General features: G+C 33.7%; 1 protein-coding gene across 14 annotated transcripts in view; it reads right to left on the bottom strand.

The window, feature by feature from the left end:
* Positions 1-19,870, bottom strand: part of baz (bazooka) — an 84,646-nt gene that overhangs the window by 56,136 nt on the left and 8,640 nt on the right. For 6 of the 14 annotated variants that reach the window (XM_069042447.1, XM_069042452.1, XM_069042458.1 and 3 more), the window contains exons 1-2: positions 8,415-8,610; positions 1,356-1,722 (exon numbers count right to left, since the gene is read on the bottom strand). The exons of 2 other annotated variants lie outside the window; for them this stretch is intronic. In XM_069042447.1, coding sequence (XP_068898548.1) covers positions 1,356-1,547 — 192 coding nt within the window. In that variant the 5' untranslated portion in view covers positions 1,548-1,722; positions 8,415-8,610. Of the gene's footprint in view, positions 1-1,355; positions 3,882-8,414; positions 8,612-19,870 lie in introns of those variants that run through there. 6 more of the 14 variants (XR_011157925.1, XR_011157926.1, XM_069042450.1 and 3 more) reach the window with 5 other exon arrangements.

Genomic DNA, 19,870 nt, shown 5'->3' with positions numbered 1-19,870 from the left:
CGAGGGCAAATCTGGAAAGTTCCCTGCAGAAAACAGTTTTTTAAATCGAAACCAAATTGTCCACGTTTTTCGCAAGATGATTCATCTTTTACCGGCGGTGGCAAAATTGACCTTAAAAATTATGATTTCGTTTTCATATTTTGCAGACCTAATTTATTGTTCATGAGGCACATAATACCAAAAAATGAAATTGATAAGTTAATTAGGTCAAATTTTGGGATTTTCTCAATTGTTAGTTTTTTATTTATTCAATCTTGTGGCATATGCACATTTAGGTACATATTTTCACACAATTTTACCATGTTAAATTAATTTTTGAATATAGTACTATTGAAATAAACGCATTTTGATATACAAATTTGCATTTGCTTGATGATTTGCGACATACTGTCCCAATATACCTTAACAGTGAGATCTATTAGGGGATCTTTATTGCCACAGCAGTGGGTCTTTTACAACCCCATTCGTAAAATCGAACAAATTCGCCTAAGCAGGTCAGTTTTACAGGGTAGTTAGTCATTGTTAAAGAAGATTTACAAGACCACAAGTCAGAGACTACCAATAAAAGCAATTTTTCCATTAAAATCAATTTAATTTAACATTTTCGAAACGGATTGCAGATATTGATTTTATACGCCATTAGCCACATTCTGAAGCAAAAATTTAAACATGAAAATCTGCTCATAAAAATTTTTTTTTGAAATAAATTATACCGGCCGAAAGTAAATTTTTCGACAAATCAGATCTGTAAATGTCATAAATTTTTCTCAATTCTTAAGGGTCATTTTGCCACGGGCGGTAAAAGATGAATCACCCTGTATACGTCAGCGTTCATAAAATGTTACGATAAACATAAATAAAACATTTAAAACTTTTGTTGACTGTTTTTATTTCTTCTCAAATACTTTTCCCACAACTTTCAATGCATTCCGAATCAGGTAACTGATGGGTTCAATATACAATGTGCAACCTAACAAGTCCACTGTCATGGTCATTGATTATGAAGGACAAAAACAAAAACCTGCGACTTACATACGAAATAAAGTCAACTCTTTCTCGTTTTAAAACATTTAAAAAAGTTCGAAATGCAACTGAAAATTCAAAGCAGAAATACAGTTACCAAAATGCAGAAATACTGCAGTTGCCGCCTTCGCCTTTCGATAATATATTATTTCTGTCAAAATGGTATATTCAATTACGATCTAAATAAAAAATTGTAAGTTACAGTTTGTTGGTCAAGCCCGGCACTTCCGTAACTGCATGACCGAGTACTCGGGCTTTGTCATGATCGAACCAATAAAACATCTTTCAATTAAAACATTTAATGAACCGTCAATTAGGCCACCTCTTCTTACCTCTTTGACCGTGCACTTTTCGCGACTCGGCGAAGACCTAGTAATGGAAATCCTCGTGGTGGCTCTTCCCGGTACGTTCCTTTGTAATTTTTCCACATTGTACGTCTGCCTCCATCCAAACAACTGCACGATTTTTTCGGCGACTTCCGTACACTTGGGTACGGCATTTATCGTTTGGCAGCTGTCGAACATCTCACATCGAATCGAAAACCATTTTCGACAATCACACACACCACTTCAATTGCCACAATTCCGAGTCTAAAACGTATTCCTTTTGTTCCAGAACCAGTCAACGTACTTCTTTGCGTAATAATAGTTGTTGTATTGTGTCGGGCGTTTTGCAATATGTACAATAAAATTATCAGGTCTGAAAATGGCGTGGAATCAGTTCAATGTGTACCACCCACAGCAACAAAGCGGTTTTCTATTCGAATTTTCCACGAGCAAAACAGAAAGCCACATTTTTCCCAACCCGTATGTCGACAGATTTGGACAACATTAGCGACCTCGAAACTGACCAAACGCAGAAGGACCATCCGCATGCAGACCCACATTCAACAACGTGCATTAACTGCATTATGCATAAATTTATACGAAATATAACTGGAAAATGGCATTCACTGCAATAATGCTGTATGTGATGGTATTTCAAGGGCACGCCTGGCTACAATTATTTATCTCGGACTAAAAGATTTAGCACTTGCGACCGCAGAACATAGAGAACTAGTCTACTTGTTGGGTTACCGTGACGGTTACATTACATGAATTCCAAATTAATTTTATTTGCCATCACTGAATGCCACGGGATTTTGCAATTATTCTGGTTTCCTGAAATCGCCGCGATTAATATTATCGATAAAATCGGCGAAATTTCGTTACCGGTGTGATTATTTATCGCTGTTTAATAGGTTGAGTAACGTTAGTCGCCAACCAGAGTCGTACATAACTGTTCAGTTTAATTTTCAGGTACTTATGCAAATGACTTCATCGCGGCAGCTCAAATACGAAATGCAAACATGTGACCAAATGGCAGACCAAAACGGCGAAGCTATTCGATGGTATTCGAACAATAAATGAATTAATAAACCGACGACGTTATATAATCATCGATTCGGTGTGCAACGAATCCGAATGAATTTCCTGCGAGTTTATTAACGATTTCTTAACAGTATAAAGCCTGTTTCCGTTGTCTTCTCCATATCTATCGCGTAATAATGCTCAAACGTTCACGGTAAATTATTGTTAAACAGTGAAGAAACATGACTATAGGATGGGAGGAATCCGCAGAACATTCTTCCTTTTCTAAGATCATATCGAAGAAAATGCTAGCGTGCTCGAGGCCGACGTTTTCATCTCGGAGCCGCAAAAGTCCTCATAAAATCAAAATTCATCGAAATAACGGAGGTGAGAGTAGTCCACAACGGCCCGTTACGAGTAGATTATTTTTATCGCACAAGAAAAACTGAGTATCAAAATTCATCTGAGGTTACAGATGTTCTTGTACGAAGCTACAGTTACCAGTTCGCGGTGTCTGTAGTAGTCGTAGTTAGCTCCACTTTGAAAACTGGACCCAAAAACTGAAGTTCAGCAGTTGGATGAGGATCTACTTTGAAGTTCTAAGAGTCAGTTTAGATTCTGTACGGTCAGTTTTTATTCATTTGAATAATAGATTAAGGAATGTTGTCGGTATGCAGTAAATTGCAACATTAACCAAATTATACTGTGTACCTATAATTGCGCTTCAAGAAATGAAAAGGTCAAAATCATCTTCTGCGGGATTTAGTTGCGAAACATCGTTTTTACTGAAACGTTTTCAGTTTCATTCACAGGTAAGTCGAGCGTTTCTGGCTCGCCGATTGTATTCAAATCCGTCGTGTGCGTCGCAATTTTCCATTTTTTTCAAGAAATCGCAATGGACTTGTGCATTTTCACACGTACGTTACAAACAACACTTGTCGCTTTGGTACAGGATGCAAGTATAGATTCCCATGACTTGCGGTACTTTCTATGACAAAATTCTAATTCAACTGTGCTAAGAGAGTGTTTCTTTTATTCAGTTTCACCAGTCGAAATAACTCGGTTATTTATACATGTACCACCCGCTCTCAAACTGAAACAGTTTACGCGATATGACCGAAAATATTTCGCCATTCTGAATGGATGAGGTATTGCAATTGCTCTATTGTTTCGTTACTGTTGCAATTAACAGCGGAATCCATTTCGTGGGCATTTTTAATTTGCCATCTGTTATTGCCGGTTGAAATTCTAAAGGTTCTCCTAACGTGAAATGTCAACCACTTTTTCCGTTGCTGATGTATCAAATCATAACGAATGAAATTCACGACAGCATATATCCGGTCAAGAGTTGGGTATTAAGCTCTGCCGGCAAAAGTACTCGAATGCACATTCTGAATACTCCAACCGACCCTAAAAACTAGGAGTAAATGGAAATTTCGTAACGCAAGAATATATTATATAATTTATCGTTTTACTCTTGATACCGCTGTTAGATTAACTGACAGTTATGTGTTATTAGTTATTACAGATTATCAATCATTTTGCAGTGTGTACTTCCTTATTATACGCTTATTTTTTTTGATACTATCGTCGGACTTAATTTGTCTCCACTAACGAGCTATTCTATAAAAACTCGTTGGGCCGTTTCCTTTTGTTTAATTTGAAATAAAACTATAGGCATATTATGTAAAATACCTTATTCTCTTAAGATTAAGGAAAATATTTGTTAATTGTTAAAAACCTGATCTTTATAATATAATTTCAAATAATTTATATTTAAGTTATACTCCTACAACTGAAGTTATTAACTTATTTGCTACATTTCATTTACGGTAAATAGCAACAGTAAAAACTGATAAATTAGAAATAAAATTTTGCTTTGGTTCAAAAGAGCTGTACAGGGTGATTCAAGTTTTACCGCCCGCACGATAAACTCTATTAAAAAAATTTGTAAAAATTACGAAACGTTAGGGTTACATTTCTTTGATATAAGGCTTCAAATATGTGCAATCAGTTTTCCCGTATCACTGCATTCAGAAAAAATCGATTATGAGCAAAAAAAATTCCTACACGCTCATAATTCACAATTAACTCAAGTAACATTTATTAAATTCGCATCAAAAGAAAATTATTAGTTTTTGAATTACATATTTGAATTTTAACATTAACAGCGAAAAATGACTTATATACAGGATTATTCACGTAAGATGACGAGCCTGACCAGGTAAAACTGCGCGAACAAATCTGGCCTCGGGACCACAAAGAAAGTCCCGGGACCTAAAAAGTCCCGAACTTTAAAAACATATACAAAAAACAGCTCGAAATTGGGGGATAAATCGCCTGTGGCTCTGCGGCCTTATTTTATATCAAAATAACGTTCATTTTTTCTTTAAACCAAACAAAGCATACATTTGTCATAAAAATAATGTATTCATCACAAACGCCACTGGACCGGTCCCGTTTTAATCTAAGGAAAAATTGAGAAACCTGCGCCAGCTATCGTGCACTTTTGGGTGGCCGCGTGTGTACTAACATTTAAATAAAACATACATTTCCTAAAACATTTATTTGTTACTTTGGTAATTGTTCACTTTAACTACTTCTGGAATTTTCGCGTTTTTTCTGGCTAGACAGCCTCAGAGGGTCCTCCTAGATCGTGTCCCACCATTGAAATCTTGTGCAAATGCCTTTTTTTCTCTCTTGTTGTATTTCAAGGTCGCGTCAAGGTCGCGCCAAGTCTTAGTATAACTAAAGGGTAAGGAAAATTTTCATTTGCACAAGGTTTGACTGGTGGGAAACGATGTAGGAGGACGTCCTGAGACTGTCTAGCCAGAAAAAACGCGGAAATTCCAGAAGTAGTTAAAGTGAACAATTACCGTTACTTTTTTAAAGCCAGTTTACTGCACTATTCTGATTTCGAGACTAGTCCCGGGGCTTAACTTTGGTCCCAAAGTCCCGCAAACCTTTTTGGTCCCGGGACTTGGGAACATTAGGTACCATAAATAACCCATGCCAAACTCTTTTGTGGAAGCGACCGCCCAATTTAATAATAAATCATAGTTAAAATTTTCCACTTTAATATCAAATCCTTTTATTTCAAAAACCGGTGATGTTTTCATGATTTCAATGACACCAAATTTTTCCTAAATATTTGAAAGGACTCTTATTGAAAAATTATGTAAATTAATGTAGGGGTATTGAATTAAAATGAAATATTTACCTGTTACTTAATGTAACAGGTAAATATTTCATTTTATTATTATATTATCATTATTATATACTATTAAAACTTTTTCAGAATATTCTACAGGGGTACACAACCATTCTTGAATTTTTTGAGAATTTTAAATCGATTAGAAGTAGCTGTTTTCGATCGGGTGGTAAAACTTGAATCACCCTGTATTGTCAACCAGGCAATTAAGACTCATAGATTATAGCATTTGGCCAGAACAATTACAAAAATTTAGGTAATGTATTTTATTGTTTTCAACTGTCATAAATTCTCATTTTTCTCATATGTAAACTGCCTCTTAACTGCCCTAAAGCAAAATGAGCAGATAACGAACCGTTGCCCTAGACAACACATTCAACGTTACATTTCTGACAGGTCTTGAAAAATTTGTCAAAACTGTCAAAAGCAAATGCGAAACCATTTTTAAAAGATTTGGAAGATTCAGGGACGTCGTTTCAAACAATTAAATTTTGTATGCAACTCGTTTCTGGGTAAATTGGGCTTTTCTAATTGCCCTCGAGGCCTTAAAACCCTGGCTACGCTGGGGTTATAATCTTGTCCCTCGGGCAATTAGAAAAGCCCAATTTACACAGAAACACGTTGCATAAATAACTATTAAAAACAAACGTGGAAATTAAGCTGTTTAATTTGGTTTCGTGAAATAGTTTGTTTATTATGAAGGTGAATATAAATTCCAGTGATTGTTGTTATCTTAATTTGCACAGTGTGACATATATGAAAGTAGAAACTAACAACATACATGCATTAACATTTACAATTGCAATTGCAAAACAATTTTTTTTTTTTTTAAATTAATTTCTTCGTTAATATTTCTTATATTATATTTATGTTTAAAACTCTGAACAGTTAATAATAATAAATTTTAATTGAATTCATTAATAAATATCCTGATCGAAAAATAGATTACCTAGAGTTTCAAAATACGTTAAAAAATAAATAATCGGGTCAGATCAGATCCGAAATCTTTCGATGGAAATGAGGAAGGAATTCAAAAGATGAAACGTTCAAATAAGGTTTTTTATTAATTTATATTTTTGGTCAGCTTTGGTGGGATCCAAGAATGCCATACAGTTCCTCGGCAATTATGTGTGTTATACAGGTGTATTAAAAATGGCGCATAATATGTATGTATTTATGTCAGGCGAATCTACGTTAAATACCAAACAAAAAATGCTAATTCGAATTTGGTCTTAGACGAATAGTTTTTAAATTATTATTATTGTAAAACATGACATTAAGGACCATCCTTGTTACTTTCTGGCTTTACTCAAGTTCGAAAAATCACTCTATCTTAGTTGCCATGTTGCAATAGTTTTAAAATTTATGAACAGCAAAGATTTTGCATTTTTATAAAAAATGAAAACACAAATAAACCAATAATCAAAATGCTAAAATTATGTGTTATTGATGCCATTTAAATTATTTTTCCATTACAATCGAAGCAAATTTCCAAGTTTATTATTAACAACTTCATGAGCAGAGGGTTAACAGCAAATTGATACTAGAATTTTTTGCTTGTATTTCAACGTAGAATCATGTGATATAAATATTATGTGCCATTTTTAATACACCCTATATAAAATTTACACTTAAATTGGTACGTAAGAAGTTAGTATTTTTCACCCGTAATGGCTTTCAACTAAAATATATAATAATATGTAGATATATTTATTTCCTTGCTCCTAGTTAATTACTATTATCGTATTCATCTAGAAAACAATTTTGTAAAACTTTCGATCAAAGTACATATCTCTGGCAGTTCCTTCTTAAACGACTGTCAATGTAAACCTCGATGTGAACAATAAGGCTGTTTAAGTTGTCTTTCAGTTTATCCGGTCTGAATACAGTAATTTCTCATGTAAATCTATTTCGACTTTCCAGTGGTAAAAAAGAATGTGACAAGATTTTGATAAAGCGATAAATTGCGGCAATTTTTCAGTTGTTGGAAAATAATCTTGGGAATTCTTCTATTATAAAGCGCCTTTAATTTGCCAGTTATATGATTCCGCAATAGACAAATTCTTATATTGTTCTCGACGATTTCACTCCATAAAAGAATATGATAGCGCGAAAATTACGTCTGTTCACTACAATTAGACTATATGAAAACAGTTTAAAGCAAGTGAAACTAATGAATAATGATCAAAATTATACCTCAAAAGCTATTCCCAATGTGCTTATAAACGGTATCGTTTTGTACCTCTTCAAAATGTTAATTAATAAAGTGTAATGCCTAAACTATTTCTTTACTTCCTCATTTTACTAGAATCTGTGTCCCTGGGCACTAAAAAAATTTCTACATCACTAAAAAGTTATTTAATAACCATTACAACACCGAATGATCGAACAAAATTTTATTATGGGGTTCTTAAGAAATTAATTTAACCTGTATTCATGTCTTTGTTCAAATTACAACTGTACTTTTTTACGAATAAATATTTGACAGATAAGTGATCTCTTTAATGCACTTTTTTAAACGAGCGTAATTCATGTTGAATTCATTATGTTCAGTCACATGAAAAATCTGATTAAAACAGTAAAAAATTCATTAATACAATAACTGGACTATTATGAAAATGTTAGGTAACGCAATTCTTCTCTCTTAAAATTAGAAATTTATTTGACTTGAACGAAATGTTTTTCTAGGTAGAAATAAAACAATGACGAGTGACACTACAAATCTGAGGTCGCTAAGTTGTTGTGGCTAAAACACTTTTCTCTAAAGAATGAAGATTGTGCCCCGTGGAGAACAATAATTTTGCAAAATACCAAAGTGGCATTTTATTTACCAGAATCCACTTTCTATCCTCTACATTATTACTCGAAAGCAAAACACAGCCGATGCACAATTACAATGGTGGTTGTGTTGTAACACACTGTGTATTTATGTATTATTAAAAAGTAGTTTATTATCTGCACCGAACGTATACACCTCGAGCGTTTCGAGCTCACTACTTCGTCGACGTTCACTGTACACTCAACTGCGGTACTGCTGGTGGGGTCCTCCACTATCACGAATTTCCCTTTCCAGGTACCCGAAAACTTACCTGCAGTTAATTAATCTGAAATGACTGCGAAGGACACGAACCTTCAATACCGATGTGCCAATTATGCAGGGAAAGTCGAGTAAAAATTCGTGCACGCCAATACTGAAAGTCGATAATTAATCGACACTTCCGACATGAATTTTTATTGTCTGGATATCGATACGGCGGTGCGCATGCTTGGTGCACTCTTGCGGAATTGCAGGTGGAAGCTTTCGACGTCATCGGAGACAAGCTTTTAGGAAAAGTTAATAAATGATCTATATCTAGATGAAGGACGTCAATATTAAGTCAACAAAGATAAGGACTCGTGTGTACAAAACTACTGCAAATTTATTAAGGACTTGGTGCAATCGGATTCCAAATATTTGATTAAGAAATTAAACAAAGGAGGTAAATATGGAGTAATTGGGATTAGTCATCTCGGGTGAAAAATTCGTGCGAATAAATTTATGAGATCAAATCTGCGTACGAGTACTTTCTGGCACAACACAATTATTCATTAACGGGGCTCATAAAGATAAGCCTGGCGTAGGTGGTGAGAAGGACATTTTTTAAAATTCATTGAAACTTCGGAATCACTGTAGATAAATCTCAGAAATAATTTGTAAACGTGAGCTGTCAAGCTCGACAATAGGATTAAATGTAATTCTTTTGAGAGATGTTCTTAATCTGTATCATCTAAACTGAGATGCGATTTGTCGCGACAATGCCCACACTATTCTGCATACAATATACCCAGACTCGTACGACATTATTAACTGTATGATTTCTTATTACAGACATTGTCGTTTAACACATTTCAGAGTGCCGGATAATGTCGGCTTTACCACTCCCTGTCGCATTGTTGTTAAGCTATTTCGAATTTTTTTAATGCTTCCTTTAACATTTGTTATTTAAATGGGAGGGTGAGCAAATTTGCACAAAATCCTAGGACAAGAGTGTTTATTGTTTATTTTTAAAATTGATAGAGCTCTTTCCTTGATACAACAGTGGTTCCCAATCAATACTTCAACAATAAAAATGTGTTGCGAACCCTCTACTGAGCATAACGTAATTTTAGAATTACATAAAATATGTATTCTTTGTATTAAAATAACTACAGCACATTTTGTTTAAAATGCTGCAAATGAATAATTAAGAAATAGATAAAGTGTTACTTTACGTTATGTTAGAACATAACTACAATTTCTGCAAAATAATTTCCGAAATTTTATATGGAACATTCTTAATACATAAATAAAAGATATAATTCAGTAAACACATGTTTATTTTACAAAATTTTCTAAAATTTACATTTCAAATAATACGTCATTAAAGAATTTCATAATCACTACTAAAATGAGAACCTCTAAACATAGCTTAAATATTTACCAACAGCCATTTTCATATTTATTTGTTTTTCGCGTATTTATAGCATTATGCTATTTATTATCTAATTTTTACACAGTGTAACTGATTTTAGCACATTTTTCAGTTAATAACTCAAATATGTAGTTTTGTACACTAACAAGAAGAGGGTGAAAGGAGATTTTATTCATTGTATTATTTTTGTAATAATAAAATTTCAAAATATTTAATACAATATGAATTTAATTGATGCATAAAGATTATTAAAATTTACCTTGTATCAAACACACCGAGATCAACGAACAATTTTCAAATTATAATATATTTATAATACGTATTAAATCAATAATAATCGTTTATTTTTGCAGTTAATTATTGCTATTTACGATAGAAGTAATGTAATTCGTTACGACACAACGCTTTATCTACTATCAGTTCCCATTCCTATTCCTAAGATTGGTTGATTGGCAAGTGCAATTAACAGAATTGACGAAAGATTTGGAGGAAAAAACAAGAAATGTCATAAAGTTTGATACTGTGTACTGATAGAAAACAAATATAATTAGTTCTCTAAACAACACGGAAAAAATATTTCAAATAAAATATTCGCACAATCGTGTTGTTATAATTATTGTTGATATACTCGTAATCTGAAAGCTGAACTTACAGCCTTAATGCTGTAAGTAAATAACGACACCGACACGGAGATAAGGCATTAATGAATTAATGATATTAATGTCTTGAAAATACTCCTACCAAAAAATTACTTCAAAGCCAATTCTTTTCGTATAAGCGATTGTGCGAAAAACGTTGTGGACTATACGGTTATTAAGTGCCATAACAGAATTTCGGAAGTTGAAAATTCATGACTCTTCCTCGGTTTTGTTATAATGCACTTACTAACCTTATATCGCAATATACTATAAATGAAGAAATTACATACATTGCTTTTTGTTAGAAAAATAAAATACCTAGTTGATCTTTAAAAATTATTACAAATACAAGAATTATGTTATTTTCTGTCAAATTCCATGAAATTTTTAAGTCCGAGAAACATGTTTCCGTGATAAATATAATCTTTAAGTTATAAGTACATAATCCCAAAAAATAAAATGTATGCAAAAATGCAATTTCACTGAACGTTACTAACAATTTAAAAATCTTGTGTTAGCGACATAAACGCGATGGATTGCATAATTAATTTAACGTTTAAGTTGAAATTTGTTACAAAAAGCGTACCTACATTCAAAATATGTATTAAGATACTAAAAGTGATTATCAAATATGTATTAAGATACTAAAAGTGATTCCTTTAAAAAGAATTTTAATATAATTTTTAATGGTTTACTTAATTTACAAAAGAATCTTAATGATGACAAATGACGGATATTTGTGATACAACAGTCCCAACAGCCACCGTTAATTTAATAATAAGCATTCGTGGTCAGTTTTTCAATTATTCTTATACTAACCTATGCATATTCGGATTTTTAAATGTTACAACTCTGCCCGTAAACTGTCTTAAAACTAATAAAGTAAGGGATAATTTAAATTTTATTGTGAAGTAGTTTAACTTTCACATGATAACTAATCTTATTTAAGCTACATAACTTGTTCATAGCTTAAAATGACGGTTCTCTAAATGCGAGTATGTGTTTTATAGTATGAAACTCTTTATCCACTTTGACTATAAATTACATTTTCTTAAACAAAAATTCATATGGCTCTGTTTTTCGACACAAGAATATTCTAGTTCATATTCCATATTTGCCATCTAAGACTGTAATTATACGAACTTGAAGATGCAACGTTTCAAAATTTTTGAAGATTCGTTCTAACCTACAAGATATTATATAATAAAATATAATTGTAGCGAGTTCAATATTAAATAACAATCTATTCATTTGATTATTATTTGATTAGTATGTAACTTGTTGTTTTGTGAAATTTAAAAAAATCGCATACCTAACTGCTTTAAAAATTTCCAACAAAATATCATAAACACGAAAAAATTCCATACAAATTATTTATGTTCGAGTACACTATAGATTTATGAAAATAATATTTATTTTGAAATTACAGATATAATGTAATTGTCAACAAGTTAAACTGCAGAGAATTAACGGTTGCCTATACTTAAACGACCTGTTATAACACCTTTTCTTATTTATACACCGCTCTTGATCCGATAATAAATAATAATGAATTGTTTAAACTTTTTAAACCTATTATGAAAGCGAGTCACATAAGGCCAAAATTAACAGGACTCAAATAATGGAACAATAAATCCTTAGACGTAATTCACCATTCATGCAAGTCCACTTCTCCAATGAAAATCTCCATTGTATTCACACAATAAACACAGGTACGTGCACAAATAAAATATAAATGCCCCGTTGAGTTTTTATTTATTTTTTTTACATAATTTCTTTATTGGAATGATGATCTACACCACCACCCTCACATTATAATCAACATCACAGGAAATACAAACGGCTGAACGTGCTAGTTAAGCACTTTTTCCAAAATCATAAAATAACACTAAAATCCAAGCGGTTGTGGAATGTAGATTTGCATAAAATTAAGCGTAAAAGAATCGTGTTGTCAAATCGGTAAAATATCACGTTTTCGACATATTTGCAACAATAATGGAAAACTAATGGGTCTTTTGAAATTTTGAATTGCAGAAACAACCGGTTTGCCATTTTCTTACGCGTACTTTAAAATGGACCTAATGGTATGGTATAGAAACGATGTTGGCGACGTTTAAAAATAGAAAAGTCTTTGGCCAATTTGCATGTATATTACCTCTAAACAAACGTAAAAAAACGCAGAAGCGAGTTCCAGTTAAAAAAATTCGCATAACACCAATACGATACCAGTCACGGGCATTTCATTAAAACACACATTTCTCGTTTAATTCCACATTTAATGAAGCGTGACTGCGTTCCGAACAGGAATTTTTTAATAACACATACGACCAACATTACACCGATGTAACAGCGGTTGCCTATCGCACTTTAACAGTTTAACACATTTGCTATTGAATGTGAATGACTAACACATAAACACTATCGATAACACACAATAAATATAAAACACCTAAATCAACAACACAGCCACATTTGTGCGATTACTGGTTAGAATACATAATGCAAGTATTGTCGAACATAATTTGTGCTAATTACAGACACACCTTTATTTGCTTACGCCTTTTAAATAAACATCAAAGGCATCAAGGTCAAAAAAAAAACTATCAAAAGGATGGCACGGTTGAACTACAATAAAATAGTATTTGTCTATATTTAGAAGAATCGATGCAAGTTACGTAAAACGTCGACCATTTTGATTTGGCTCCAGTTAGGTAAAGTTGTAACATCGCGCTGGTATCGGTGCATTCATAATTCATTCATATTAATATATGGCTATTAGGATAGGAACAGGTTCTTTATAAAATGGCCTCCAATATTTTGATCTTGTTTTGTGGCGAAACGATGGCTACGAGAGGATTGATTAAATTTGCCTACAATAACTCGGAGAAAAGCTCTACTCAAATGTAGGTATTGTATGATTTGTTGCAGTGGGAAAAATTTCTGATCGACAGACGTGGTTGCTACTGTTATTACGATGAAGTCACGTTAGAAATTGATTCTGCAAAATAAGATAATGCTATAATCAAATTAATCGAGTGACTATGCAATTTCTTTAATTAGTTTGTTACATAGTTCTGATTAAGTGTTAATTCGAAAGGAAATAACACTTTGGTAAAAATTACCAATAGAATCTTGCAATCTACTACGTCTTGGAATTATGCAACCATTTTACAAAACTTCTATTAACAACAATAATAAATAATTACCCTAAAATTATAATCTGCACCGACAATAAAGTTTTTGTAGTTCTTATTTGGTAAATATGATTTAATTAACATATTGCATGATCAAATAAATTACAATAGCTAACGAATTTAAGTACATGTATCTACGATCGACTAATTACACACATCCAACATGTAATACAAAAAATAACACAAATTTAATGACAATGGTAAAAAAATATGAAGATCATTTGTCAAGAAGAAGAAAAATTCAGGTTTCACTATGTTTTTCTATACATATGTTAAAACAGTGTATTTTATTCATTATTTTCGGCGAATTTATGCCTGTGCACCTCTGAATTATGCTGGGAAAGAAATGTTTAAAATGTCTGCCCTTTAAGAGTTTATTGTAGGTTATAAAGCAAAGTGTACAGGCTACCTAATAAAATTCCTGGTAAGAACAGGAGATACGCAGGTAGATACTAAAAGGAAGCAGGTGCATCATAACGATGAGAAGTCCAGGCAACCGTTACGCTAAGCTAGTCGACAAAATTGATCCACCCTTTTATTGCCAACCTGTTCCTTTCTCTTAGTCAAGAAAAAAGAAAATCATTTAAACAATGGAATCCCCTCCTTACCACAATGACTAACTTCTCCACTGATTCAGTACAGATTAAATTAATGTTCCGGATAATCAGTCCTTCACGCTAAACATCCACGATTCGACATAAGCAAAAATACGTCTGCAAACCTTTTTGTCTTTTTCATAATGACAGAGCTAAGCATCAGGTCAAGTGAATGGTCAGAGAGTAACACCCACATGCCGAAATTCCAAGTAAACGGCATTGTATAAGAGTTTGTGCAGATCAAGTTTCAGAACCGTGGGACGCCAAGTCGAGCATGGCATGGCAAAGTTCACGGTCAGGCACATTTGTCAAGTGAAGAAGTGTCGAAAATTGGGGACCTATGAGGGGGTAGCTTGGTTTCTTCGACATTCATCGAAGAGAAGTGCTTTTTTCTAAAGATTTGCAGATGGCCGTTTCCATGAAAGACAAATGTAAATGGTCTTTCAGGATGCACTTGATGGCGACGTCCGGTCGCTAAACGACACGAGATGATGTCGGGGCTTCAAATATTCTCTGAAGAACAGAGCGATGCCGACTGAGAGGCGTGTACGCAAAAATAACTTAAAAACTAATTTTCAAACATCCCCAATCCAGATTGGTGATTCTCAAATTTCAAACTAAAACTCCCACTTTGGTCTAAAATCGGCAGTAATTAACATTCGTGGTACTAATTTTGGTCTTACTTTGCATCTTTGAGCCATTTAGATCAATTAATACTCCCATTTAAATCTAATTAGCTTAATTTAAGTGTGCAGGTAGATCAAACAAATTAACAGTTGCAACTAATGAATCACTCTCGTGCAGAATTTCAGTTGACCAGTACTAACTGCGACGACTGTAGTATGAATTTTTGTAAAGACAAAAGATTAAACGAAAGGTTCACACCACAAAGTGACAAAACGCAAAACAGCGAATTGTAATTTAGTTTTCGTGTTCTGCGAATTTCAAGGGCGAAGAACATGCGAAAACGATTAGGTATGTACTTTTCGCCACCATTGTTATCAAAGTAGCTCAAAATTTGCAATTTTATTCGGTTGAGACTGACGCAACGCATTGATACTTATTTGATTGTGACAAACAAATGCATATCTCTGCGTTTCCGGCGAGCCATTATATCAACATAAATACCAACAAACGTAATGTACGTAGGTGCGTAACTTTCCTTTTTCACTACAAACCGTAGAACAGACAATTTCTTACAGTTTATTGTTTCAATAGCTAAAAGTTAATATACCGATTATTTACACTGTCACACCTTTTACAAGTGTGTCAGGTGATTAGGCTGATAAAAGTTTGTTTACCTGACGCATCATTGAAATCGCCAAAAAAATGATTCAACTAATCACCGTGAACCAAACGTGCCTACATGAATTACTAAAAAAATTCGATACAATGTTTGTTCGTAATAATAAAACTTGACCAGTAGAATCTCCCCCAATTGTCGAGTGATTCGAACGCCCGGTTAGGACACGCGCCAACGGCCACCACAGCTGCTGGTTTTAACCGTCAATAGGGTTGAATCATTGATAAATATGGCCGCAACATACCATTTACAAGAAGGCTTATGTCATATCACAAATTCCTCTACCACCCACGACAATAAAAATACAAAAAAGGTGTATTATGATTCAAGACTGCGCTCCACTTCCATCATGCCAGTACGAGAGATGTCAAGAACGTGGAAACTGTAAGCGTACACCAGTAACGCCTTCCTACTCGCGTTCTTGTTATCTATTTATTGAACTCATGGGAATGTTGAAAAATAATATTTTCAAAACTGGGTTCTGCGTCAAACCTGTTCATAACTGGAACGCAATTTCCGTTGACAACACATAGTTAAAAAAATCATTACCAACATATAAACAGACGTGGCGATCGCACCAACAAAATTAGATTGGATTCGGTGTTATCGTGCCAGATGGTAAATACGAGATAGTTTTCCCACTGGATTAAGGACGGCCGATAAAATTAAACGAGTCTTTTTACGGATAACTGTTACAATTAGAAGCTGTACGGTTAGTTTTCGATTAATTCTTAATAAGAGTAAAATTACTTCCCATTCACATCTACCTTAGCAAAAAAAAAAACATGATAGAAATATGATTTATACTAACCCATTTTCCTCAGAAACAGATCCTTATTGGATTAAATACTGCATTAAATCGATAGGGAACAATAAGACTTCCGACATAGTAGTACAAGTTCACCAGCAAACATGTGCTTTTTCAGGTGTTTTAATTTGACGTAGAACCCATTAAATCTATTTAAAATAACAACCAATTAAAACTTCCACAATTTTTTGTAATTGTTTTTGTAAAGTTTAGCCATAATTATGACAGAAAAGACGAGTTCCAATGAGCAAATTATCTTTTTACAATGAGTAATCCTTGAACAGGATGTCGGATAGAAAATTCCGACGAAATTAACGTAATTTTTTTGACGACCGTTCTGCCCAAATTATTGTAAGTAATTCATGTTATTGAAGCGAGGCAGAAATTTAAACGAACCTTTCTATCCGCAGCAAATATATTGACCCCGAGAATAGAACCAACACTTGGAGCAATTCCATCAATGAAAAAAATATCACTATGTGAAAGTTTCAAAGCAGACAAGAATGAACGGATATTATATTTTGTGGAGATGGAAGAGCTCAAGTACTAGCCGCAATATGAAAGAACATTATCACGGTCGGATTTCTGAGGTTTCAGTTCATCGCGATCAAATTCCAGCCTTATTTATCAATGCATTAGGAGTGATCACGAGTCTGTAGTTAATACAGCAGTAATTTGAGCTTTAATCCGGATCGACACACTCACTTGAAGCGGCTGAAAAATGAACTTGTTGAAAAACAGACCGTCCTCCCTCAATAGAAGACCAGTTGATAGTTACACATAGTACGTATACAATTTCTTCATTTCGTGTATGAAGAAAATGAATCATGCGTTTAGGAATTCGCATTGTTGAAGTACAATGAATGCGAAATGTGTGACTCCATTATTAAATCCCACTTCTACGCATTCCTAATGCGGTTTTATTAAGATTTAAATGTCACGACAGCGCTGAAATCGCCTATGGAGAAGATCTCTAATCAGATCGGTAGCGACTTGTCGACTTCCCCGAGATTGTTGACGAGTCCATCGGCGATGTTCCATCAACTATCACGTCACATGCACTACAGAATTTTCGACATCCACTTTATTTTTTCTTTAAACATCTTCAGCGGCGATTTGCACGGACTGATTGGCACCGGCGTCGTCCACCATCCTTGACATTTTCACGGTCGTCTTATTCTTTTACGCGATTGCTTCCAATTGTTTGTCGGACGTTACGCATATAAATGGCTGTGGACAACCTAATAAGTAATCTGACTACGTTCCTAGAACATCGGCTACCAGAAAAAACAACTTTCAGTTGCCGTCGACTCACATAGGAATTCAAATCGGAGATTTAACATCCTTGCCTTCGGCCAAAAACGTGAAGGCACAACAACTATGCAAGGTGGTTATAATTCGATACCGATGGCAAAAACTTGATGTACCATGGAAGAATGACGTCACGAAACGTGACCCAAGCAATGTGACGACACCGAACGTCGAGATGGTTTTCGTGGAAAAAGATGTGATTCCGCCGCGGGTACGGAACATCCATTGTTAATCGATTTCCAACCCATGAACAACCTTCCAGTCACATTTACGGGTAATTTATACAACAACGAAATCATTAACGCCGGATGCACAGATGGATTAAACATGACACTTAATCGGTTTGGACTTTGAAGGACGAAAAAGGAATGACTGTCGCCAGGACCTCTGTTTGGCACTGGGTCATGTGATATCTCTTGCGAAACAGATCGAATGACAACTGTCACTCACCACCTATATAGACTTTGGGGATTTTTCTACCACTTATGGTAAGGTACGGTTAATCAATACAGTGCGCAAATATAATTTTATTGTGACGAAATTTTAATCACCACATGAATGAAATTAAATGGCAATGAAATTTGGCAAACAACTTATTTTGTATTACATATTAGAATTGAATGAGTGAGTCAACTAACTCATAAAAGACTGGTTGGTTGAACTGCTTTATCGGACACCAGTAATGGAACTACCTATATTAGTTAAACGTTATGCATTTAAGACGAATAATTTACTTGCTGAAAATGGCATATACAATATACTTATAGATCACCATATTTACAAATCTTGCCTTTTTGTACTAACCAATTAGGGATTATGGAGATTTAGGGGTAGATTCACGAAACTCAGATAATCTGCAAGTCGTTCACGAAACGGCAAATACCATGCTTCAACAATATCAGTAGTCATGGAATGTCTTACTGGGTTTCGCGAATGACCCCCTTACTACATAAAAGTTTTTAAAAAATCATTTAAAAGTCACATAAGTAAATAGGACTATAATGTATTCCAACTTTAAAAAAACGATGCTTGGCCATGACAATCTGACAGATTTCATCCTGTATATCTGAATAAAAGTTTGGTTAGGAATTCTGAAAATTTTGAAGGCACAGTGTTGCCACGCTTTTTTACGAATCGATTGAAGCTGTATTACAAGAAATTAATAGAGAACCCAGCATTTTTTATTAAAAATAGCAATTGAAAAAAAAAGACAAATCAAAATGTATACACCTGGTGGAGGCTTTAGTCGTTGAATGAGTTTCAAGAACGCTTGCTTTAGTTTAACAAGCAGAAAACGGATAAGTTCTCCAAAATGGAATCACTTTTTTTAAAAGACATCTACACTTTAACCTCCTCCATTATTTCATCTTCAGAATTATCTTCATCATTAGATTCGGAATCATCTTCTAATGTTTAGCCCACGAATAATTTCGTTCAGATCTCTTTTAAAAAATGGTTCCACTTTTCTGATTTTCCTTTTTTTGTTGTTCTAGTATCCTCCAGACCTTTTTTTTGTAATTATGCAATATATAACAGATCTTCCCACCTATAAATTAATTATACAGTTCAGGATTTCATCGAATACAAATTAATTGTTCTCACATTGAAGATATCCATCAATCTATTAATAATAGCATCATTACTTAGATCGGCCCTACCTCGTTTAAAATGTGTCTAGCCCTTCAACACTCGACGAACACAACTTTTGGCATTATGCACTTGTAGTAAACACTTTAAATTATTACTTTGTGTTGTCTAATTTAAAATAAATTGGAAAAACGTCAAAATGACATTTATTGATAACTTTATTTATTTTTTGTTTTAGAATCATCTTGCAACATAGCACTTCAAATTTAGTTACAAAAGATTTACAACCAAAATGAAATGAAATATAACTACTACTTTCCTCAGTCCTGCCAATTTAACAAAATTAAAGCATGGCAACCTATCGTTTTTTTAAAGATGGAATAGATTATATTTAACTTT

The sequence above is a fragment of the Tenebrio molitor genome, chromosome 3 (genome assembly GCF_963966145.1).
Source record: "Tenebrio molitor chromosome 3, icTenMoli1.1, whole genome shotgun sequence".
Lineage (NCBI taxonomy): Eukaryota > Metazoa > Arthropoda > Insecta > Coleoptera > Tenebrionidae > Tenebrio > Tenebrio molitor.
The sequence above is the reverse complement of the archived record's forward strand: the minus strand, read 5'-3'. Positions and strand labels throughout refer to the sequence as shown.